At 43.8% G+C, this 25,561-nt stretch overlaps 1 protein-coding gene across 5 annotated transcripts in view; it reads right to left on the minus strand.

Annotated features, from left to right (window-relative positions):
* Window positions 1–25,561, minus strand: part of BRIP1 (BRCA1 interacting DNA helicase 1) — a 2,318,009-nt gene that overhangs the window by 1,680,608 nt on the left and 611,840 nt on the right. For 4 of the 5 annotated variants that reach the window (XM_069615088.1, XM_069615086.1, XM_069615084.1 and 1 more), the window contains one exon: window positions 21,248–21,277. The exons of the other annotated variant lie outside the window; for it this stretch is intronic. In XM_069615088.1, the coding sequence (XP_069471189.1) occupies window positions 21,248–21,277 (30 nt within the window). The remainder of the gene's footprint in view (window positions 1–21,247; window positions 21,278–25,561) is intronic. 5 annotated transcript variants of the gene reach the window in all.

Raw genomic sequence — 25,561 nt, forward strand, 5'->3', positions numbered from 1 at the left:
TGGCTACACAACATTAGTCTCCTAAAATATGCAATTTCCTGGACAAATGTCTCTATTTTACTTGAGATGACCCTACAAATCAATTTCCAAAATAGAACCTTTGATCTGGACCATATTATACACTTAAGAGGGACCTAAAGGTTCAAAGGTTTAACAACAACAATGGGTCTCTTTTTGACTGATATGCCGAAACGGCTAAACGGAAGTCAGAATCCAAAACCCAGGCATTGAAAGACACCCAAAAGAAGCTTCAGGAACCTTCAAAAGAATTACAAACTTTTTAATCTGGGAGTTCCTTAGAATAGGAATGTTTAGAATATAACACATCCAGTTCTTAAATGGGCTACCCAGTCAAAAGAAATTCCAGAAGATATTTTGGACTTTTACAATCTTATAGTATTGAATTTCGTACCAGATCAGAGGCATTACCAAATTCAGGCTTTTGCTCCAATTTAGCAAGGTCTCTTCCGAAGCCCAGATTAAACTCTAAGCAAACCACCAGCATAAGTCAATCTAACTTAAACAACCGCTATTGTCACCTTGCATGATAGGTAGCAGCTTTACAACCTTTTGGTTCCCCAGCCACAGGCATCTCTAACTTTTGAAGAATATCCAAACTCGCCACCTCAAAAAAGGCACTTCAGTGTTTCCCTTAAGACAGCTACCTGGGGGAGGAAATGCATTAGTTGCCATGTATGCACTATGGTGCTCCATTGACATATTCAATATTGTTCAACGGTTACCCAAAATATATTAAGACGCTACTAAATTCCAGGAGGAACTGTAGATCATTATCAGCTGCTATAAACCTACATGTACTTATCTCAACCAATTACCGAGAACTGCTCTCCATCTGAAATGTTTCCACTTAAAATAAAAGTGTCATTAGGCATTGAATTAACCTCCTGCCCAAAATTTTAGGTTAAAGGTGCAGAGTATTTAGAAATGTGTTGATCAATGTCCAGGAAACCCAAATGTAAACCTCACAATTCGGCCAGCATTGGTTTCATAATTTGTTATGGGACTTCAGCCTAAATTTGCAGAAGGGATCAAATCAATACTTATTGGTTGGGAATGAAAGAATATAACTGAAGTGGATCTAGCTGGCCAACATTTTCATGATAAAGATGAAAGGCAAAGAAAACACAAAAGTGAAATTAATGGAGTTACAAATTCAGCAGCTCCAGTCCTCACAGGGAAGGGAGGACACTGGGCGAATGCCAGTTTTCAAGGGAAGGAGCGAGGAAGAAGAGCCCTGGAATGGGGAGGATTTCAAGAAACTAGAAATGTGTAGAATGATCAATGTGATTGTTGTAAGGAATCTGGACATTGGAAGACAGAGTGTCCGAATCGGCTGGCACAACAGTCAGCGCAGCAAACCCAGTTGGGTTCACTTTTCTCCGAAACCTTTTCTCAACCTAAGTCATGAAATGTGTTGAATTCACAGTAGGAAAAGTCACGGGGCCTTCAAGATGGGTGCACTGTTGATTGTGCTTGATCTGTCTGCACCTTATGTTAATTGTGGCAAGAATGTTTCATGTTTGGTTGATACCGCAGCTTTGCACTCCATATTGAAAGCCTTGGAATGTCGGTATGTCCTTTGTTCTGATGAAGTGATGGTATTGGGGGTAAGCAGAAGCCTATGCCCCATCCTGTTACCCGCCCTATGTCTGTCACCCTGAGTTATGCTTTTCTGTTCAGTTTGTGTCCACCGCTTATTTTAATAGGTTTGCATTCACAATGAAAGATGGGTGTTCTCCAGATGGTATATTCTTAGACGACCCTGTACATGGAGAATTGGAATTTTTGGTTGTGTTACAAGAAAATCCAAATTTGAAAATGGAACAGCAGAATGAGACTCCCTCATTGCAACAGGGACTGTTCCACCAAAATGATGGTCCACTCATATGAATGATGTGGGACGGATGTTAAATGGTGAACCTAAAAGAATAATTTATTATACAACGTGTTCACCAAACCTCTATTTGATATTCTCGACTATCTGGGTGTCACCTACACGAATTATGCGGATGACACCCAGATACTCATTCCCTTTACTGGTGTTCACACAAATGACTTAAAAGTTCTCAATGAGATCTACTCAGTCATTCAAGCCTGGATGGCACATCATAGTTTATGCAAAAACGATGACAAGACTGAGTTACTCATCCTTGGCTCTCATCTTCGACTTAATAAATTGGACCCAGCGTTCAAAGCTTTTGTCATTGACGGGAATACAATTAAGGTGGCAAACAATACCAAAACTCTCTGCTTCCACCTCAGCTCCACCCTCTCTCTGACAAAACAAATTAACTATGTGGTCTCAGCATCAGCTTACACTTGTAAACTTGTGTCAGCCTGCAGACCTTTCATCACCACTTCTAACTGCATTACTCTGGCAAGAACCCTTGTAATGTCTAAAATGGATTACTGTAACGCCCTTTATCTGGGGACTAGCCAAAAGAACATTAATAGGCTTCAAGTAATTCAGAACAACGCTATCCGAGCAGCACTCAATATCCCTAGAATAATGCACATCTCCAACATCAGACGGAACCTCCACCGGCTCCCTGCATCACTCAGAATATCTCACAAAACCCTTGCACGTACACACAAGTGCTTAACCAAACAAGCACCAGAATACCTGGCCAACCGCCTCACTGCACACACAGCTACCAGACCACTCAGATCTGCACAAGCTCATTCACTTGTTAAACGTAGATTTAAATAACAAAATGCAGGGGGGTACAGCTTCCCAGTTCTTGCATCTAGACTCTGGAACACACTCCCAAATCTTCTTAGAACTGAAATCCGATACTCTTCATTCAAGAACAGAACTAAATTCTGGCTCACTGAGCAAGACCTAGCCACCTCCCGCTTTCGATTGTAAATATCAGTTACACTTTGTTATTGCTTGCACTGAGTAGATCGAATAGGTGGATAGCCTTGCTACTCTAAGTAAATCACGTGTACTCATAAGCGCATATACTATGTATTGAACTGTAATTTATGTTTTTGTACTTACCTCCACTACCTTTGCCTCCTTCTAAGTACTTGCTCCCAAGAATTGTAACTTGAGGTTTTCAACTGCAACTTAACCTGTAAACATGTAAGAAAAGCTCCCAGATGCCCTTGGGCAGGGTGCGCAATATATATAAAACAAATACAAATAACCTTGAACTCAGCCAAGACTCTTTCATGTGTCTCTCAAGATTACATTTCTAAGGAAGCCAAAGAAGGTATACAACCAGTCATTGAACCTCTGCTGTAATGTGAAATTATCGTATCTACTTGCGTTACACTTGCAATACTCATATTCTTCCTATCGAGAATCTTGATAAAGATACATTTTTCGGTTCAAGATCTGCAAACTGGTAACGGTGCAGTTCTGCCAACCTTTCCTGTGGCTTCCAACCCTACCATTTTTTCTGCTACCCGTACTACCGCTACGTATTTCACTGTGGTAGATCTGTGCTCTGCTTTCTTCTCTATACCTGTACACCTGGACAGTCATTTCATTTTCATATACAAATGTCCAATTTTGTTTCACGAGATTACCATAGAGGTAAGTGTAAAGCCCCACACTCTCTTCTCAACTCATGAAGGGAAACCTTGACTCCCTCATGTTCAATGGGGGGGAGGGCAGGGGGGGGGCGGACTCTGTTTTGGTACAGTATGTGGATGACCTATTGGTGTCCCGCTCATTGAAAGCTTTCATCAAGATTCACTTGATCTATTTACAGCTTTTGCTATTAAGGGACAAAAGACATCCAAAAAAAGGTTGCAATTGTGTCTGATCAGAGTACCTTATCTAGGCCATGATATTTCAGCTGGGGAAAGACACCTGTCCCAGGACAGTATTAATGTAATCTTACAAATACCTAGACCCCAAAACCAGAAAACCGCTATTTATATTTATTTTAGTTTTTGGGTAGGGCGCTACATGCCCGAAGGCCTCACAGCGCAGTAAGCAAGCAGAAAGCAAGGCAGCAATAGTATCGAAGATCAAATAACAGAAGAAGTTAGTCAGCCTGATTAAAGAGAAGAGTTTTTATTCTTTTCTTAGAAGTTGTTAGAGAGTGAGACGCGTGTTCCATTCCTACAGAACATGAAAATAAAAGGTAGTTTCTCCACATTTTTTTAAGCCAAAGTGTGGTTGAGTTAGCGGAGAGACAACAGAGAAGCGTAGCTCACGGCAGGAGAGTTTTGATGATAGTCTCCTGTATAGATAGAGAGGAGCTTTCTTATTCTGGCACTTAAAGGCAAGAGACAGTGTCTTATGCCTAATTCTCTGCCAGACTGGAAGCCAATGCAATTTCCTCCTAAAAGCGGTTACATGGTCGCGCCGAGAGAGCCCAAATACTGCTCTCACAGCCCCATTTTGAGTGGTCTGAACGCGGTGGAGATTGACTTTTGAGGTGCCTAGTAGATAACTATTGCTGTTATCTAGCCTTGAGTTGACAAGCGATGACGCCAGGAGCGCTCCATTAACAATAGAAAGATAAAGCCTAATCTGATAAAGCAGCTTGATTACGTGACCACATGATGATTGTAGCTGTGAAACCTGTTTTTTCATAGAAGGTTCAACATCCAGACACACCTCAAGAGTTTTCACTGAGTTACTGACAGCAAGGACAGTGCCCGTAATTTCAAAGTGAGAATATTGAGTATGGAGTTTCTTCAGGCGAGGACCGGACGCCATAATAAGAACCTCAGACTTGGGCGAGTGAGTTTTCTGCCATCCAGATCTGAATTTTATGGCAGACTATATTTATTGTATCTATGTCCTTAGAGTGTACTCCAGAAAGTTCAAAGAGGATCTGGGTGTCATCTGCATAATTTGCAAATTGGACACCCAGGTCGTACAAAAGGTCAATGAAGGATTTTATGTAAATATTTGACAGAAGGGGCGAGAGACATGTTCCCTGTGGTACACCGCAGGACAGGACTATGGGATTAGCCTGGGCTCCAGGCACCGCCACTCTATATGTCCTAGAACCAAGGAACGAGGCCAACCAGTTGGCAGCAGTTTCTGAACAGTTAGCCACAGTTAACCATCTGTTATGCAGACGTTTGTGGTCAGTAATATCAAATGCTGATAGATCAAGCAATAACAGAAGTGCTGGGTTACTTTTTTCAATAATTTCAGTTATATTGGATTTAAGATCCAATAGAGCAGTTTACGTGCCATGATGGGATCTAAAACCTGACTGGAGGCTGTTTAGTAAATTATTTTCGTCCATAAAATTCTGGGGCTGTAAGTATGCAACTCTATCCAAGATCTTCAAAAGATAAAGAACATTAGTAATAGGCCTATAGTTCTTAGGAGCTGCAGCATCCAGGGTAACCCAAACCTCCTTCAGGATGTCAGGTAGAGTACCAGCTTTAAAGGATAAATTAATCATTTGTGTGATCCAAGGCATCAGAGCATCTAGAGAGCCTTTCAGAATGTCAGCGGGACAGGGGTCCTGCAGACAAGAGGTAGACTTTATGTTCTTAATAATTTCCAGGACCTCATCCTCAGTGCAGCTATGAAATGTAAATTTGGGGATTGTTGTGGATAAGGTCGAGTGTGCGTTATCTGCTAAAACGGGCTCACTGCTGGAGACTAATCTGGTCAGTTGTTTAAAGATAGACAAACGATGACCCGAAATTTTATTGGCAAACTCATCCTGAATGGACTTGCACCATAAGGAGTCTTTAATAATGGGTGGAAAACATGACAAATTACTTTCAAATTCCTTTAGGATTTTGAAAAGTTCTTTAGAATTGGATTGTGCATTATTGATATGTTAATTGTAAGTTGACTTTTTTGCTTCAATGACGATATGTTTATATAGTTGAACACTTTTCTTGTAGCTCTCAAGAGTGGTAGGGCAGGGATTTTCCTTCATTTACGTCCTAGGTCTCTTTTTACCCTTTTTGCTTCCACAATCTCGTCTTTGAACCATGTTTTCTTCATGGTTTCTGTTTTCATTTTCTTTACTTTTTACAGAGCAAGAATTTCAATGGTCTCCATAATAGGAGAGGATAGATGATAGACCAGATCAGAAGAGTTGACAATAGCGTCACTGTGCCCAAGCTTTGATGTAACGATAGCAGAGAAAGCCTTAGCAGAAATGTTTCTTGGTATCGTGACATGGTTTTTTGACTTTTGGGTTAGTGTCAAGTCTGAGAGGGGAGGTGGGCAGGATGCTATCAGTATTGAACAAGAAGTGGTCTGACCAAGGACATACTGAAGTACTAATGGGAATATTCTGAACATTGTGAGACAAGATCCAGTCCAGTGTGTAGCCACCCTTATGAGTAAGGCCCTTTACCAGCTGTGCAAATCCTGCTGATTCCGAGGAGGAGAGCAGTGATACAGCAGAGGGATCTGTTGGGTCATTCGCCTATAAGTTAAAATCACCCCTCGATATTACTGGGAATTTGGCTTTAATATTACTGTTTAGTAGTTCCAGTAATTGTTCTTCAAAAAGCGGAAAGGCTTGAGGAGGTTTATAGACAGTGAATATGGAAACAGATGTATTTGGATTGATTTTCATTTTAACAAGGAGTTCACAGCCATCCAAATGCAGGTTGTTGAATGAGTGGCAATCAAGGTGAGCTTTCACAATAAGCGCAACACCACAAGCTTGTTGGTCAGTATGATCAGCATGATACATTTTATATCCAGCTGCCAGGCAATTTTCAATGGCAATCTATACTGTATTGTGTAATCACGTTTCTGAAAGGGCAAGAACATCAAGATCATGACGATATAATCTTCAATCGCAAAAGCATGCATTACTACGGAACGGGTATTTAGTAAGGAGATAGGTAATTGATTGTTTATATGTTCTTTCGAATTACAATGTGCGATATGAACTTTGCTGTAGTTCCGTTCCAACTGGGTATTTACCGGCAGTTCTAAAGTAAGGCAGGGAGGAGTTAACAATGGGGGCACAACCAGAGCCCAGATGATGTAGCCCCTCAGACTTAGGAGTCCGGGGATTACCCGGATATATCAGTTTTCAGTGGTAGAGATTGACGAACAATTTTGCTTTACAACAAGATTTTCCATTGCAGTGATATTTCTCATTTGAGCGTGCGTTCTGGGCTTACCAGCCATATTAAGGAGGATTGCGGCAAAGTAGCAAAATACAAAAATGACCTGCTTCACTTACTTAAGCTGAAAACTAGAGGAGACTAGAAAGTACCTCACACGTGAGGATTTCTCAGGATCGCCACCTACTGCTAATAATGGGTCCTGGTTGGATGAAAAAACAGATGACTTGGTACAGGGACACTAGTCAATGTCGCAGTGCCACATGCTATGTTAGCTTTATTATTCAATGGCAGGACTCTGCATATTTCGCAACTCAAGGTTGCACTAATATGGGAAGTTGCTAATTTCTGCTACTAATGTTACATTCAGCCGATGCTTTATTTTAAACCCTGCCTCTATGCTGCCAATTTCTCTAGAAGGGAATCCCCAGGACTGCCTGAAAATCTCATGATTCATGGAGCTGATCTGAAGGATGTATCCTTGCAAAATCCTGAAATAATTATGTTTGTTGATGTGTCTCGTTTATGTAATAATGAGAATAACAGAGTCTCTGCTAGTTACTCTGTGTGTACCCCACAAAGTGCTAGAAGCATGCCAATTGCTCAATGAAAATACAGCCCAGGTAGCTGGAGTAATTGCACCCATCCAGACCTGTATCACTGATTGCATCTCTTTCCAGTTTGTTTGTGCTGCAAGATCAAGCACCCGAATCTGAGAAGGGAGCTGTGGTTGAGAAGGAACTAAAATATGTGCTGTGACGAATCCAGGAAATTCATATATTCTCCCCAAGGGAGAGATGTCCCCTGTGAGAGACTAGGAAAGCGAGCCTGCTACGCAAAACCCTCCCTAGGGTTTTGGGTAAGCAGGATCTCACTGGAAGTGACTGCCCCTTAAGGGACAAGGACTTCCAGTTGAACAGGGTTATAACATCGCCCTCAGCCCCAACAGCCCAAGTATTTTCTGCATACATGAAAACAGAGGATAAGGTCAATGTAATAGAGCACTCAGACAAGCTTGGTTTGGCTGCTGACCCCTCCTTAAAGAAGAAGTCCAAGGATCAATGGGATGATGTCTCCCAATTCAGAGACCGGCATATAATGGACAGGACCGTTTTCTGGAGGGGGAAAGGAGCCGACACATCCAGACAATCTAAAGGAAACCATGCAGAGTAGACATCAGTACTACAGTGCTAAGCCCAAGCAATGCCGCCGAAGCCCAGGAGTGCCGGAGGTCTCTGCCGGCGAGACCAAACCACGACCAACAAAGGAGACCGCTGGGCTGGAGAGAAGGCGTCTGCAACAAGAAGCAAGGAGCCAGCGTCCCGCCAAAGACAGAGTGATCGCGGATCAGCAGATACGCATTAGGCGATAAGGAGGAGGGGGGATGAGCTCCGCAGTGCTATGCGAGCGACTCAGAACACCAAAGCTACTCAAGTAGCTCACAGGCCCGGCAGGCCTAGCGAGGAACAGAAACATCCAAAGAAGGGGTAGAAGAATCCCATATAGAAAAACAGGATACCTAGAAACCAGGAATGAAATCTCTATAATGGGGAAGAGTGAAAAAAAAGAGCCAAAAGGGTTATATATGAAAGATGTAGTCTTCCTGAAGGAGACACACGGACGAGTGACAAAGGCCTGGACTGGGCAGATAACCAAAGCCACAGACAGCGAGCCAGAGAACTAAAACCAGTCACTTGAATCTGAATCTACAGGTCCACTTGGGACCACCAAATGTTAGCCCATCCAGGGAATGGAACTGACTTGAAGTGGTTAGCCAAAGCTAACATTTGAAAATTGAGGAACACTCCAAACCAAGTTCCACACGCAAGGAAGAAACTTGTAAAGTTGGCCCCGATTTGTGCAGGAGGGGCACATGAGTTTGCCCTTTTAGCTCTGAAGCAATGTTGAGGAAATGTATGGTTTGTTGAGAATGTGAATGAAAGCAGGGTCTGAGACAGACTCATCTTTTTGTACAGGGGGATTGCCAGAGACATTTGCTAGCAGGGGTGGGGTGGGTGGGTCATGGAGAAGCCAGCATAAAGCAGAAAACTTGTTTGAATTTGTTTTCCTTTAATAGTGCTGGGGTCAGTTAGATAGCTTAGGTTTTGCACAGAGGACACAACCGAATTATGTAGAACGTCCTGACGAGTACCTTTTATGTTAATGTATTAGATCAGGAACTTCTATCATATCAATAGGGCTAGGTGGGGGATTTTCATTTTACTTTAATAAACCTTGAAGTGTTTCACAAACATGTTCAGTTGTCAGTGTCCTAACTCTGACCAATTGCAGTCCTGACTCACTTTAGCGCTCCCCTGGTGGCCGCCTTGTAGGACCTAATAATTCTACTCTATCTTGCCAGACTAGCAAAATCTATAAATCACCCAGGAAAGGGGGCAATGATTGATATTGTGAACCATGATTGGTTCGCTCACTATTTTCCCCACTATAGCTCAGACTTAATGTAGGAAGTGTTCTGTGTGTTTAGCTCATAATGTGGGAAGATCTGTGAAAACTGTCCTCTGCACATAAGGTTCTATTTCTGAATGCGCAGATAGACTTTTTACATCTCCCCAAGGGCCAGCATTTTCATTTTGCCCGATCGTAGATATGGTCACCGGCTGGGTGGAAGCATACCCCTAATAGAAAGATATTACCATAACAAAAATGTCCTTAATTGATTTCATTCCCAGGTTTGGACTCTCTTTGAATACAGATAGTGCTTGAGGGACCCATGTCACCAGATGAATTCTAGGGAAGTGTGCCAAGCCCTTAATTTCACTGTGCCTACCACCAGTGAAGCAGGACAGTAAAATACTGAAACCGAAGTAATAAAATCTGATTAGCAAAAGAATGTCAGGAAGCAGGCCTCAAGAGACCCGAGGCCTTGCCCTTCGTTCTGCTACACACGCGCAATAACTCTCACAAGAAACATGGTTTGTCACCTCAAAGTTTTCACTGGACGCCCTATGCGCATTAATAATTTGCCTCCTGTGGCAATACACTGTCTGAACATCCAGTTAGCAGAACGGATATTGAAATATTGTAAAACGCTTGTGAAATCTATTTGATTTCTTCATTCACAGGTGAAAGACTCTGCCAGAACTGGCTACTGCACCCGGCCATCCACTGCAGCCCAGTGAAAATGTGCACTTGACGGTAAACCAAGGAAAATCGGCTTTGCTACCCCACTGGGATGCACCTCATCTGACTTTCCTTATTAAGGTAACTGCTGTCAAATGTCTGGGGCTTCCATCCTGTACCCATGCCTCTCACTGCTGGTGGGTCCAGCCAATTGCTTCAGCAGTAGAGGCCGATATCAGCCTCCCAGAGGAACCCCATCAGGTTGACAGTTTTCCATTGGATCCCCACTCATGGGAGATATAACCTTCACCCGCACAGCAGGCATATGTAGGAGTGGGTAAGAGGGGCGAGAGGAAAAAACTGGCAGTGGTTTGAACTCGCTGGTGTATAGCTCTTTGCTCAATGTCTTCACCGGCATACAAGGAGCCACAAGAAGATTTCCAAAGACACTGCAGCGATATCCCCGGTCTGAAAGGGGTATTGGTTCCTGCTACGCCAGGACTACTGGATTACTTCTAATAATAAGCAGTTTGCTTATCTTGGAGGATGGATGGTTGCCCTTAATAATCCTGGATCCTTCAACTCTTCTAATGCTCTTTTACGTGAAATAACTGCTACTTTATCTGAACTGGTGAACTGTGCCTTGGTCACCATTTGATTTTGCTTCCTGAGCTTTTGAACATTGACTTTCTTTTAAACAATTGTGGAACTGGTTACAACAAGACTTTCTGGCTTCTCCTTTTATGCTACATACTGATTTCCTTGAAAGTATCCGTTGTTGCATCATGATCACGTGTGTACTGTTTTTAGTCCTACCTTTCACCACTACAATAGATACATTTAATACCACTTGCTACGAATCACAGTGGCCTCGGTGCTCACCCCAGGGTTCACGTCAAAAATACATTTGTTCATGTAACCTGGCAGTGCACCTGAATTCAGCATATTTCTGATTGCTGGGACTGCGGTCAATTAACCCAGCTCCTAAATTGGGTGAGGTTTGCAATGATTAAAAAATAGTCCATAGGCGCCCCTGTGCGAGAATGAACATGGCTAAATGACCTGTTCTTTGGGATGTACCCACTCGAGAGTCCGCAGCCACACTTTAGCTCACTGTACCTTTCACAGAAGGAAAATATTAATTTGCATATCAGTCTTTGTCCCGCCCACATGGGCAGTCTAGCACCGAAATGCTATGGCAATTCTCTTCTGAACAAGAGTACCAACAGCAACCCCAGACACGTGTTTCAGCCTTGTTGTGCATCAACAGTGGGGTAGAGAGCTGTGCCTCTCTAAGCACAGTGAGCAAGGGGTCCAAGTCTGGATGACCCTAGGAAACTTAGGGTGACTAAACCGCCCCTCTGCGAGAACGAACACAGCTAAATGACCTGTCTCTTTACTTAGAGAGGCACAGCTTCACCTCACTGATGAGGCCCAACAAGGCTGAAACACGTGTATGGGGTTGCTGTTGGTTCTCTTGCTCAGAAGGGAATTGCCATAGCAGAAAGGTACAGTGAGCTAAAGTGTGGCTGCGGACTCTCGAGTGGGTACCTTCCTAAAGAACAGGTCAATGGGCTGTGTTTGTTCTCCCAGAGGGGCGCCTATGGACTATTTTTTGATGTTTGCAATGATCTTAGATTGGTTTCTGGTACTCGAGGCCCCAAGCCCTGCATTGAATATCATTCCCTGATGGAATTTACGGGTCTTCCAAATGTTCTCTCCCCTGATATGCTTTCAAGGAAACCAACTTCTATACACCTATCTGCACCTGCTACAAGTCTTTTGTTACGCAGTAAGAGATTCCACTAAAATTACAGAGCTGAGAAAGGATTATGTAAATCTAGTTTACCAAAAGAAAAAGCAACTTATTACTGAACAGATCGGAACGAATAAAAAATGTCAGTAGCAATAATGATTCCAGAAAGTTCTGGAATCTAGCTATTAAAGGGATGATCAACGAGCCTGGTAATTTTAAAATACATATTAGCCAAGATAAGTGAGAAAATTATTTCACCAAGTAGCATAACAAACTGTTCTGCTTAATTGAGTCTACTTTGAAGGATTACCACCACTTTCTCACCACCATTCGATATTACTATGAGTGAATTAGAACAGGTTTTGTTTAGCCATACCCATACTTGAATACGTGAATAAAGCTCCAGGCCTAGATAGTTTGTTGAGCTTTTCTTGTCAGAAAGCAGCAATCTGGATCCTAGTATTACAGAAATGTGTCAGTGGTATCCAGAACAGAAAGACCATCACTGAGACTTGGAGGGTGTGAATATTCCGTTTTTCAAAAAGGATGGTCGTAATGACACAAATAATTATCGCCCCATCTCGCTTATTGACTCAAGTGCCAGTGAAAGGTTCTATCACAGCGACTTGGAAACTGGATTATGGAGAACCAGGTACTATCGAATTTACAGGCAGGTTTTAGAACAGGCATTGGCATAACTGTCCAAGTTTTTCGACTAACCATACCTTATCAAATGTTTCTTCTTTTACGTGGACAACCCTTACACTTGGTCTTTGTCAACCTACAGGTGGCATTTGATGCTGTCCCAAGGAATGAGTTGTGGGAATCCCTGCATAACCTAGGTATACCATAAAAACTTTTATCTGAAATGGCAAACGTATAACGTCCCAATTATGCCCAGGCAAGATCTGGAATGTTTGGTGAGAACATGCCCGCCTTTCCGGTTACGAGAGGGGTCAGACATGCATGTGTTCTCACCCCCCTTTTGTTCGGTTTATATATAAATACTTTAACAGAATCTTTAAATGCAATTAAGACAGATGCTCCCTGCTTAGGTGGAGAATTCTTATCTTATTATTTGCACATGATGCCTTTTAGTAAGCAAGACCCCGACAGAATTACAACATGCCTTGGTGTATTTCGACTCCTATTGTACTAGAATGGTCTCGAAATCAACATTACCAAAACCAAATATTTACTATGGTCTAGAAAACAGATCAAACATTACAATTTTAGTAAAGGACATTAAAGTTGTGATGGTAGATTACTATGACTATTTGGGTGTGAGATTGGACGAAAAAGTCTCTTAGTCAAACAAATCACAAAGAGTGAGCTGACGTTGGAAGTATATTGAGGATTGATACAGGTTTTTCAAATCACTATTGGAGGGAACCTGTGACCCAAGCACTGGAAATCTATAGAGCAAAAGGGTAGGCTGCTGCTGTCTTTGGTTTGGAAACCTGGGGACACAACAATCTTAAAAGCCTACAAAGAAGACAACTAAAAATAATAAAAACATTACTTAATCTTCCAACAAGCCACCCAAATACTCTGCTGATGCTGTAGCTCGGTATAACATACAAAGCTGGGATAAGAACATTATTCTGGGCCAAACGATGGTTGTGAGATAATTTAGATACTTAAAGGGCAGTTTGCCATGATCGTTTTTCACAGTTGGGCTCCCATAACCTCCTTGGTTCAGATATATATAGTCAACTTAACGAAGGTCCTTACTGTGAACTAATTATGGGATTCTGTTCCTAGAAATCAGATCTGTAATTTTCTAAACAAACTGACCAATTTACAAAGAGTGGTTTCTTCCTTGTAAGCTAGTGGCTATTCAGCATCTGGTTTAGCCAACAGCTATCTAGAAAGAAATACATCTCTGATACAAGAACCTTCTCTCTCTTTGATGCAAGATAATGGTTTCTTAAATTCCATTTGGGGATTGTCCATCTGGGAACTTGGAGGCAGGAAAGAAAGTAAATTGCGTGCAAGTCAGGATGAAAACATACAGCACTTCATGCGTTTCTGCCTCTCTTATGCCTCATTAAGAGCCAAACGTCTTTTTCCACTCTAGAAGACATCAGAAATATGATGCAACGGGGGACGTTTCCAGTTGGAAAATAGGTTAACTTTGCTAGGTACTTCGTTGTATTTAAAGAAAGCATGGTTTTTATGACGGAAAAGGATTTTTAAAAAGTCCTGTTTAATTAAACTTAAAACTGTCCTTTTTAAATGAGCATTTTAAATAATTAAATGTTACTGCATATTTATTCTTTTGTTATTGTACTTAATTGCTTAGTGACTAACTTTTGGAAACATGTATCAATGTGTTTTGTATGTTATTTTATGGTATCCTGTATATAGAAATAAATCAATAATGATTATGTTTGATGATGAATTGCACCAGCTTTTTCCGGCTGACACTGCTTTGCAGACAAAACTAGATAAGCAGCAGTAAATCTTTTATAATAAGACCAACGCTGCAGAATGGGGTTGTGGGCTACACGGCAGAGAGACAGCATAAGTGAAATAATTAAAGTTCTTCTAAGTTTCATGATAAGCAGAAAGCGAAATGTACTTCTTGGGGATGACATAATGAGTGTTTAAGTCTGCGCCCCTATTGTGGGTTTCGTTGCAGTTGAAAGTATATAAGAACTTCTATCCTGTCAGTGTATGTTATTGGTTCTGCTTTGCTGCTATTAAAGACATTCACCAATGCAGCCTCACTCATTATTCGGACGGTGTGAATGGATTTTTCCACTACAATGTTGTCTGTCCAGTTTAAAGTGGGAAAAGAGGGGCGGGGGCGGAACCTCAACCCAAAGGCTTGGGACAGGAGTAATAATCCAATCAGGGTATGTCTGATGCTGTCATGTCAAGTAAAAACGTGATTTGATGAATGCTTGCTTGTGTTGAATGTACAAATGAGGGTGCTTCTGCCATGTCAGAGTCAGGCAAAAGACTGATTGGAAGAAAGTTCAACGGGAAGGAAACAGGAAGTGAAATTAACCCTACATCCTTTCATCGACCCCAACGTCACACTGCAGAATCAAAGGTGGCGATGTCAAATTTCAGCAATACTAAAACAGAAATAAATACAGTTTGTCTCCAGGGCAGCCTGGCATTATGTTTATGGCCTTCCCAACTACACCTTTTGCCTTAAGTGCAGACTGGGTATGGATCTTAATGGTGGGTGCTTGCAAATAAGGCAGATAGATGCTGTAGATTATGCAAATTGGAGTATGAAGCCTTCAAGACGGTTTTAATACATGTGTTCAGTTAAATGTCCAGGGTTTGCCAATTTGGATGTTATTAGAAGAGGTTCAGCGGCTGCTAAAGATCCAAATAAAATAAGCACAATCGCACCAGGAAAACGCATACAACCGAGGGGCCCAATTACATACTTTCCAAGTGGGGATCAAGTGATGGTCTTGTTGCCCATCACCCAAAACAAATTGATGGGCCGGTGGCATGGGCCCTATAATATCAACGTGAAAGTGTAAACCTCCTAACATATGAGGTGCAACAAGTCGACAGACTTGCTTACAGGGGATTGTTCATAAAATACATACCCCATAGGGAAGGGTAATCCAGTTAAAACCTTAATACTGCCCGAAGCCTGATAGACTATCATTCATAAAGAACTCAAGAAAAAGTTTGAGTTCGGCATAATAGAAAGATGCCACAGTGAATGGTTGCCCCGGTGGTCCTTGCCCGAAGCCAGATCAGACCTTGAGATTCTGTATTGACTTCCGCTGACGGAACGAAATCTCCTGGTCTGATGCATATCTGATGCAAAGAATTGGTGAGCAGGTTAAGAGGCTGGGTCCAGCAAGGTTCATTTCAACACTCAACCTCACCAAGGGCTACTGGCAGGTTCCCCTAAATGAAGAGGCTGAAGCCAAAATTGTATTTTCAAACCCAAAGGGTGTGTATCAGTTTATGGTGTTACCCTTCAGCCTCCATGAGGCTTCTCCCATGTTACAACGCCTGATGGACCTCGTTGTAGCTCGCTGGTGCATAACTGGTCAATATTGTAATATGTAGTGCCAGTAGGAAAGAACACCTACAACACCTTGCAGGCAACTTAATAAAGCTCCTCTGACAGCTAACCCTAGAAAGGGCCTCCACGCGAGGACCTCTGTAAAGTACCTGATCTTTCAAGTTGAAAAAATGGCAAGGTACTACCCCAGTGAACCAAGATGGACGCTGTGCATCAAGTGAGAAGGCAAATCACTAAGAAGGATATGTGGGCCTTTTTGAGGCTCGTAGGCTATTTTCGGCACTTTATACCAAACGTCTCGGAAACAGTAGGACCACTGACTTACTCCTCATTATGCCAGACTTCTCGAAGGATATCATTTTACAGACCGACACCTCCACAACAGCGTCGGGACTGTCCCGTTTCAAGTGGAAAACAGAGATGAGAAGCCCATTATCTACAACAGCCAAGAGAATTGTGAGACCTACCAGGGAGGAATCCAGAGGCAGTCTTTCGCCTGAGGTGGGCGGTGGCAAGAGGGAGGGTCCCAATTCCTGTCCCCCTCTTGTGCCAGTTTCTGTATTTGTAGACCCTCATTTCCAGCCTTGCCCACTGATTCAGATGCTTGCCAGAGTTTTACTTTATTTTCAGAAAGCCATAGAGCGACGTCAAAGGCCAAGCGAAAGAGCCAACAGCACCCCACACACTCGGAGTAGCAGGGAGAGATGGAGAAAGGGAGAGGGAGAGAGGGACTGGAAGGGGTTTTGCAGTTTAAGTGTGTGGGGGCAATAAGTAAAAGAGAATAGTGTTAGAAGTGAATGATACTGGGTGAAAGGAGGTTGAGTAGTGGGAGGAGGTGAGCGGTAGAGGGAGGAAGTGAGAATTAGTGGGAAGAGGGGAGTATTAGTGGGTGGAGTAGTGAAGTGGACAAAAAGAGTGAAACATCTGAGGACGGACGTCAGGTGGGAGCAGTAAGTCAGAGGGAGTGACAGGAAAAGGAGAAGAGGTGAGTGGGCGTGACCAAACTAGCCTATATCCAACAGAGTAATTGCAAAGCAGTATCCAACTCCCATTAGAACGTTACCCTTCGGTTAGAGTAGGAAGAGTGAGAAAACATTGATAGCACTAACCAGGGGTTATGGATGCCTCAGTTAGGGAGGAGGTTCCTGGCAAGAGAGAGGGGGATTGCCCCAAGCATCACAAAAAAAATTAAAACACTTGAATTGTCTCAAAGACTGAGTGTTTCTCTGTCATCTGTGACATGGCGCAGAAGAGAGGGACAAGATTGTAGAAAGAGGGATTGTTAGGGTTGGCAGTGGGTTTCTTGACTATCGGGATGACAGAGAATGTTTTGTAGCAGGCAGTGAAAATGCCAGATAAGAGATTGAAGAGTGAGGAAAGGCATGAGGAGGGGGCGGGTGCAAGATTTTTATGTGTGGTTTGAAGAGGTTGATGTAAACGCTTTCACAATGCCAGAGTCTTTAGGTCCTCTCAACAAAACACACATCTCTTGTGTATGCAAAGCCATCTCCTTATGAATGCCTTGCATCATCTCTAGGGGGGTCACAATGTGCTGAAGCCAGCTTCTTCTCTTGTTGGCTCATGTCAAAAGTTAAAAACCACCTAATCGTTGGCCTCTCACTTTACCTTATATACCAAATATCAATCTATCACCATCATAATTGTTACCCATCTACTCACGAGGGCATATATAGCATAAATGCCACAAAACACAAAAACTTACAAAAGACGCCCACCCTCCACTCCCTCCCAGTCCTGTGAGCCTCAGCATGTGAGTCTTACAACTCTTTTGTAGGACTCCTCCTGCAAGGGGCAAAAGAAGGTCAAAATGAAAATCTTCAAGCACATCTCTCCGTCCATAGATGTTAAAACTGTATACATCAATAACCGAGGCAAATCTATATTTATGGTTACAAGGAAGAACTTAAGAAGGGGTAAAGAATTGTATCCAGTGGTCAGGGGAGTATTGGAGGACTACTTGGCAGTCTGGATCTGTGCCAAAAAAATAATGAGAGGGTCAGCATGCAAAGAGCTTTACAATCCTAAGGCAGGAGGCATTGGGTCGGCTTCGTTTTTTGTTGTTGCAGAATTGGGAAGAGGGGGGATTTCCATGCATGAAGCGCTCAACGTCTACCAGGTTAAGGCAGAAAAGGGGGCACGTTATGTTGCGGGTGGCTGGGCTATATGTCATCACTCCTTTACCAGAGAAAGTCTCTCCTCATGTGACCAGGGAAAGACAGAAGCTACCTGATCCCAGACCATGGGGGTGTCTATCTGAGAGAGGACTACATGGTGGGGAGATGACCCTCAAGAGGGTGGAAGGACTTTGCCAGATGAGACATGGTATCCAACTTTCACCTTCCCCCACATGCTCTAACCACAATTCTGCCTCCCCTTTTGAAACTCCTATATGTTTCATTCTGAAGTTAGTGAACCCTATATAGTGAACGAGAGGAAAAGACACCCATCCAGCCCCTGAAAAGCCTAAACTAATGAGATCTGAAACTACTAAAATATATTCATATGATATCCACTCCTCCAAGCATACTAATCATAGTTCTGTTAAGAAGGCTCAACTTAACCAATCAGAAATCTACAGTATTTTTTCGACAGCAATGAAACAAGGAAGAGGGATGGAGAAAGGAAGATCAGCAAACGGCAAACCAACGCTGCGGTCTAGTTGTTGGAAGGTTTTTAACCATGTCGGGAACCTTAAAACTGACACAGCTGACAGACATCCAAACGAGGTGCAGAGGCTGAGTTGTGTGGCGACTTGTTTTGACACTCGGCATAATGTTGAAGGAAAGCAAGCCGTGGGAAGCGGTGCAGATGCTAAACCGAATGTTGTGCAGGGGAGCCAGAATGGAGGGAGCTTGTCACTTGAGACCATGAGGCAGCAGGAATCGTGCATAGCGGAGGAAGGCAAGGCGAAGCAGCTAATGGGACACACGCTGAGCCAATAGGTCGAAGGGAGCAGAGATGGAGAGATGCGAGAGACACTTGAGTCACCCAGTAAGCCCAGGGAAAACAGACGGGTTACCGGGGTGCCTGAAACCCTATGCCACATCATAGAAATAGCGCAAGAGAGGCAAAGTGAAGCCTGTGAAGAAATTGACACATTCATGAACAATGCCATGAACGGGTCCGTGACCCCATGTCTCAGAGAAGTCAATGTGAATGCGAATAAGCTTGGAAAAGGGGCCAGCAACCCCGTGTTTGAAACAAAGAGTGAATATTGAAACAAACTTTGCTAAGCAAGGGTCAGTAGCCCAGTTTTGGACACATATCGTGTCATGGGTAAGAGGAAAAGTGAATCAAGAACATAAAAATCTGTGCAGGTTAGTGAATTAGACCAGCCCTGAGTATGAGACTCACACAGAGAAACAAGAGATAAAGAGACCCCTCTAATGTGACATCCTGGCAGGAGAGTAAACCAGGAGTGTGAAATTGTGAACTTGTGCAAATACCCTGGCAGGAGAGTATACCAGGGGTATAAGAAAGAACAGCCATGGAAAAGGGATGTGTCATGCCCCTTAAAGTCAATGGAAATTTAGGTCTGAACATTGAAGAAAAACTGTGTTTAAAATAGGCTCAAGGGAAGGTTTAGGACACTTAAACAATTGTGAACTGTAATGAAGTGACTTTTTAAGTACCAGAAGAAATCTAGAGGAAGGGAAACACCTTTGCAGGTGAAACTTAATTTCTTTCTTTTCTGCACCTTTATTCTCTATGTTTTTTGGAACTTTGAAGTACTGCTATAGGTGTTTACTTTACCGTAATCTCCTTGTGCACATTGAATTAAGTTTAGAGTGTAAGGGTCAGTGTAGGATTTAGAAACAGGACAGAGGACGCTCTTTTTTCTTTATATCCCAACACAGACGTTCTTTAATTTTGTTGAGGCAGAGAAACCCACTCTGGGTTTAGCTACAGGAATTTCCCTAACCCTCTTATTCGCCAACCCTTTGTCTCAGGAGGATAGCTCAGGGGCAACGCGCCCAACTTGGAAGCAAGACGATGTGGAGCAACACAGGTTTGATCCCCGGGTCCGCGCTTAGAAACCTCTGGATATTAACCCTTTAACTGCCATGGGCCCCCCCCCCCAGTGCCAATGTCTTCTTTGGTGATTTTGGTATGTCGCCATTAAATGCCTTGAACCCACGTTCCCACAGGTGTCCCGACGAAACGGTACCTCACGTGTGGGTGCACCTAACCTGGGCGTAAAAGGAAAAGGCTAACCCACTGGTAACCCCAAGCCTTTCGGCACAGCACATTTTGTTCATGTGGGCAACATACAGATGTGGGCCTAGGGTGTCGAAGCCAGCAAGGAAAACAGGGAACCCCATGCATTTCACAAAAGAGGACACCCGTGGGAATCCACAGAGGTTTGCCTTGCGTGAATCGCACCAGAATGTATTACCCACAATCCCCGGCAAAGTCCTCACTTTGTTGAAGAAACACAATTTTCAGACATTTCACTCTGGCCACCCACCAAAAAACGCCGCCAACACCACATGTCCTACCTTCCCGCGTTCCCACAGGTGACCCGATGATAAAGGTATGTCACATGTGTGGGTGCACCTACCGGGGCGCAAAGGGCGAAGCCGAAAACACGGGTAACCCCAACTCTTTTCGCACACCAAATTGCAGGATTTTGACTCGTATGCACACCATAAAGATTTGGGCCTAGGGTGTACAAGCCACCAAGGAAAACTGGGAACCCCATGCATTTCTGAAAAGAGGACACACGTGGGAATACACAGAGGTCTGACTTCTGCAAATCTCCCCAGAATGTATTACCCACAAGCCCTGTCAAAGACCCACATGGGAGAAGGGTACCCAAGGCCAGGGACATTACTGCCGACTTGGCTGGAGCTCTGGCTGGCCTGTGTTACAGCTTCTCCCCACCAGGGAGTCCCGGCAGTGTGCCAATACCTCCCCGAAGGGAAAAGCTTAATGCAGCCCAGCCACAACTCCAGGACGGTTGGAGGTGATGATCCAGGCCTTGGACATCCATGTACCATGTAGGTGTACCATCCCCTAAGCACAGAGGCAGCTCCAGGGAACCCTGGCAGGATCCCCATTCCTCCCCGGAGGTGACTTCTGTAACCTAGCACAGCCAGAGGTGCAGCCTGGGCTTGCAGACGGACAACCCACATGGGAGACATCCGCTCCCAGGGAAACACCAATGTCCTGCTGCCATGGGGGCAATTTGTGGCCTGCCACTGCAATTGTGTCCCAGCCCACCAAAATATCTGCCAAGACGGCCCATTACCACCAACAATCCAGCCCCAGTGTCACCCACCCAACTGACAGTGGGCCCTAACCATAGAATAATAAAAAACAGTACTCACATAACGTTGCAGCTGCTCGTGTAGAAAAAGCTGTAAACGAAACAAAAAACATTTGTTACCTACGGTCACCCCAGCAAAAACAAATCTACACTCATACTTTCCAATCATGCCCCCCTTGCAAGCCATCCCTGATGTCTACTGAACCTCACCCCCACCCCCCCCACCCAGTGAAAACACATTTGCCCCTACCTAGCGGCAGAAATCTTCCCCCAGAGAGGTATGCATGAGGTGCCCCCGCAGACTCTATTTGGGGTGGGGGGAGAGGACCACCCCAAAACGTCAGACAGGCCCCTCAATGGATGGGGCAGTAGGGTTTGGGCAAACTGGGGGCAGATTGGCACAAGGGAAGTTTGGTACACAAAGAAAAAACACCCTAAACCACCGGGGAATTTTGTAATGTAAAGGGGGGTGCACCTCTCCACCACACCCCAAAAGGAGGGACAGGCCATCTCATGTAGCCCTCCCTGGGGGCAGATAAGGGGGTGGGGGCCTGTCATGCACTCCTCCCTGGGGTCAGGTGTCCCTTCCCAGGAGCAGGTATCTGCCCCCAGGGAGGGCTGCATGACATGGCCCCCACTCCATTGTTGGTCACCAACCCTTCCCATTAGACAATTCGCCCGGCGGTTTGGCGTGCTCCACAGCCCACCCTAAAATGCTGTCTACCCTTTTCACTTTTTTCCTTTGTTTACCCAACTCTCCTTGGTGCTGATGGGCACAATAGTGTGCCATTCTGACCCCAGGGTGCCCAAAACCTACTGCCCCACCCATTGGGGGGCCTGTCCAACATTTTTTTGGTAGCCCTCTTACCCCAGGTACCTCATGCAGGCCTCCCACGAACAGCTGCGTGAGATACACCCCCTCCATTTCGGGTGGGGGGGGGAGAGCTCCCCATAAAATGTGAGACAGGCCCCCCAGTGGGTGGGGCAGTAAAGTTTGGGCACCCTAGGGGAAGATTGGCACACCAATATGCCCATCTGTGCCAAGGCAAGTTTGGTAAACAAACAAATTGAAAATGGCAGGCTGCACTTTAGGGGGGGCTGAGGGGCACCCTAAACCACCGGGGAATTTTGTAATGGGAAGGGGGGGGGTGCACCTCTCCTCCCCGCCCCACCTAGTAAGCAGCCCCTCACCCCGCTTTAAAAAGAAATCCCTGGTTGTCCAGTGTATTGTGGGCCACGGATCGAGCGCTCTGCGCCTGAACCGTGACCAGCAATGCTGTCACACAAGGTGTCGTTGGAAAGGGGAGAATCTTCCCTTTCGAACGACACCTGCTTCGATCTCCGGCTTGAAATATAGCCGGAGATCGAGGCAGAGCAAGGTGGACACTCACCTTGTGTTTTCACTGCGGCAGCCGAAAATGGCTGCCATAGTTAAAATACTTTCAGTTTCATGTCGGTGTGCGTTACGCACAGCAACGTGAAACTGAAGGTAATCGAGCCCCCAGGCAGTGAGGAGGGACCTCCCCCTCACATAGCACAGGGGTTGGATCACACAAAACAAAGTGCCTAAAAGGATGAGGTATCCCGCCCTTGGAAACAGGGAGGTAATCCCAAGGACGAGATACCTCTTCCTTGGCACTTAAGGGGTTAGGCAAGTTATAAATAATCAAATATATATATATATATATATATATATATATCATTTTATTGAATACAATGACATTTGTCATGTCATCTTTGATATCCTGGGAGTTAGTCTTAGCAGTGCACAGTGGTGGCGCGATTTATGGCTGCTTAGCTGGCATAAAAGAAAGGGGCTAAAGATGTGATGGCGTCAGTGATGGCATCAATGACGTGTGGTGGCATCTTTTATGTTCGGGGTGGTAGTGGTAGCAGTGGAGAGTGCCGATGGGAAAAATGGGTGATTAGCCTACCATAACTCCCGAATTTCAGGGGTTTTTAGATTTTACTTGTAATCATAACGTCCTTTTTACAAAGTTTTTGTACAGAATGGCATAGGTTTTTAAAAGGGCAATTTAACCATAACGTCCCTTTAACAAAGTTTTTTTTGTAGTGAATTTTGGACGTTTTTAGTAGGGCAACGTAACAATAATGTACCTTTGAGAAATGTTTTTTGAATGATTTGCATAGGTTGGCAGTACTGTAAGTGATTTATAACATAAATTGACCAAAAGTTTTATTGAGAATTTAGAAGGATTCTAATAGTAACACATAAGCATACTGTAAAGCAACATTTGACTTCACTGCCCATCGTTCTACGAATTCCACAGTAGCATATGCTGTTGCACAGCATGACCACATGGTGCAAAACTCACACACTTCACAATAATATGGGTGAGTCGTTGATAGTGCGGAAGGACATTGTATATTGTTGTACGAACTTGTAACTGCAACACTTCCCGTTCACAACTCAACAGGGCAGGTTTGCACCACAATAGAAGCAAGAGTGCATACCGAGGTCTTCAGAGGAATTAGTAAACCCCATTCCACCCTAAGAAAATCGGGGCTGAATGCCATTACTAATACAGATTTTACGGCACTAACCCATTGCACCAAAAAAAAGGATGTTTTGTCTTCAACCGGAACGCCTCCAGCGTTCCCGTTTGAAGAAAACAAATCCTTTTCCAAGATGGCCACCATGGAAAGGGAAGGCGGCCGTTGCATAGAAAGTCTTTTTCCGCTTTCCAATACAGCTGCCAGAAAGTAAAAAAGGAAAACGTGTGACCGTAGTGGGCGAAGATGATTTGTATTCGTTTTAAAATGTGTGGTTATCAGCAACACCTTTAACAGAAAGCCAGTGCCTGGTGGGCATGGCGACTGCAATGCAATGTTTTATCCCAACCAGTAAATGGCAGTATTTACCTCCCTGACATTGTGGTCAATAAGCATACCTACAGCGTACCCTTCAGAGACGAAAGGCGTACCGATGACGACACTTGTGAAGTATGAAAACACTACCACATGTAAAACACAAAGGTGTTTGTTCGTGCGCAATGACCTTTACATAAATGTGTGGAACATACAGGGAATATGTTTGGCAAAAATGTGCGTACAGAAGGCAAAGAAGTAGTCTAATGTGTGGACAAAATCACAAGAAACCCTGTGAAGTGAAGTGCACTAATGGCAGAAATATTGCAAGCAACACCATTACCACTGACCTGTGCACACATTTTTGTGTAAGTGCCACAAGGTTAAAAGGGTGAAGAAATGTGAAGTGAGAAGGTATAAGGAAGCATTCCTTTTGAAACGTTTCTGTACAGCAAACACTTTCACTGCACCTGATATCATTTTTCCACTTTTAGAAAGATACCAAATCTGACAACATAGCGTCTTCATGCAGAACTAATCTTGGTAATTGGGGCAACTGGGTAACCGAAAGTACCCTAACGGCAGGAAAGCATAATAGAAGGGCCTGAGCCTTACGTTGCCAAAGCAAGTGGTGTGCAATAGCGTTCTGGATAACGTACCTTGGCAGCGTAAACAAATGATTCCATAAAGACTTACGTACCGTGATACGACACCTATTAAAGAACATACTACAACCTGCAATGTAGCATGGCAGATTGTGAAGGGAAACATGAAAAGGTTACAAAACACACTAACATGTAAAAAGTAGTAAGGTACTTTTATTTCACAATTCACAGTGCTAAATCATCTCCTTTTTCTCAGTTGCAAAGAAATTGGAAGTTTGTGTCTCTGCTGCACAATGAAAATGTTAATTTTGACGGTCACATTGCTGTTTTCCAACACAGTTACCATGCGTTGGCATCACGGTTTTTATCACACACACAGTATGCAGTGGCGACACAGTAGTCTGTTTCCTCTCACATTCATTGCCAAGACAGCGTCAATCGCTATGATGTAGTCCATCAGAAAGTATGGTATGTTACTAATGTTAGTGGCAATGGTGACGTTGTTGTTTAACCACACAGAAATTATGCGTTGTTGACACAGTAGTCGTATTCCTGTCACAGTGATTTACAAGGCGACGTGAATGGCTGCGAACTATGACACCAGAAAGGATGGTATGTTGCTTCTTACTGCTACAACTGCGTACGGACATAGAGGTCCGATGCGGTCATCCCATTCAATGATGACGCACATACAACCAGTGATAAATAGCTGCACTTGACGATTAAAGAAACTGTCACTCGGATGCTGCAATCCATGACATTCACAATACGGAAGGAAGTAGCTGAGGGGAAAATGACAAAAAAGATCTATCACTACGAAGCCTTTGCGGAAATGTAAGGTGTAAAACAGAACATTTCTATAAACAATTAATGTTATGTGGGGAAATGTACTGACTCCCTACAAACGGCCACAATGTACAATCTGCATAGTAAGTAAAAAA

Source organism: Ambystoma mexicanum, chromosome 9 (genome assembly GCF_040938575.1).
Source record: "Ambystoma mexicanum isolate Mex_15411 chromosome 9, UKY_AmexF1_1, whole genome shotgun sequence".
Taxonomy (NCBI): Eukaryota; Metazoa; Chordata; class Amphibia; order Caudata; family Ambystomatidae; genus Ambystoma; species Ambystoma mexicanum.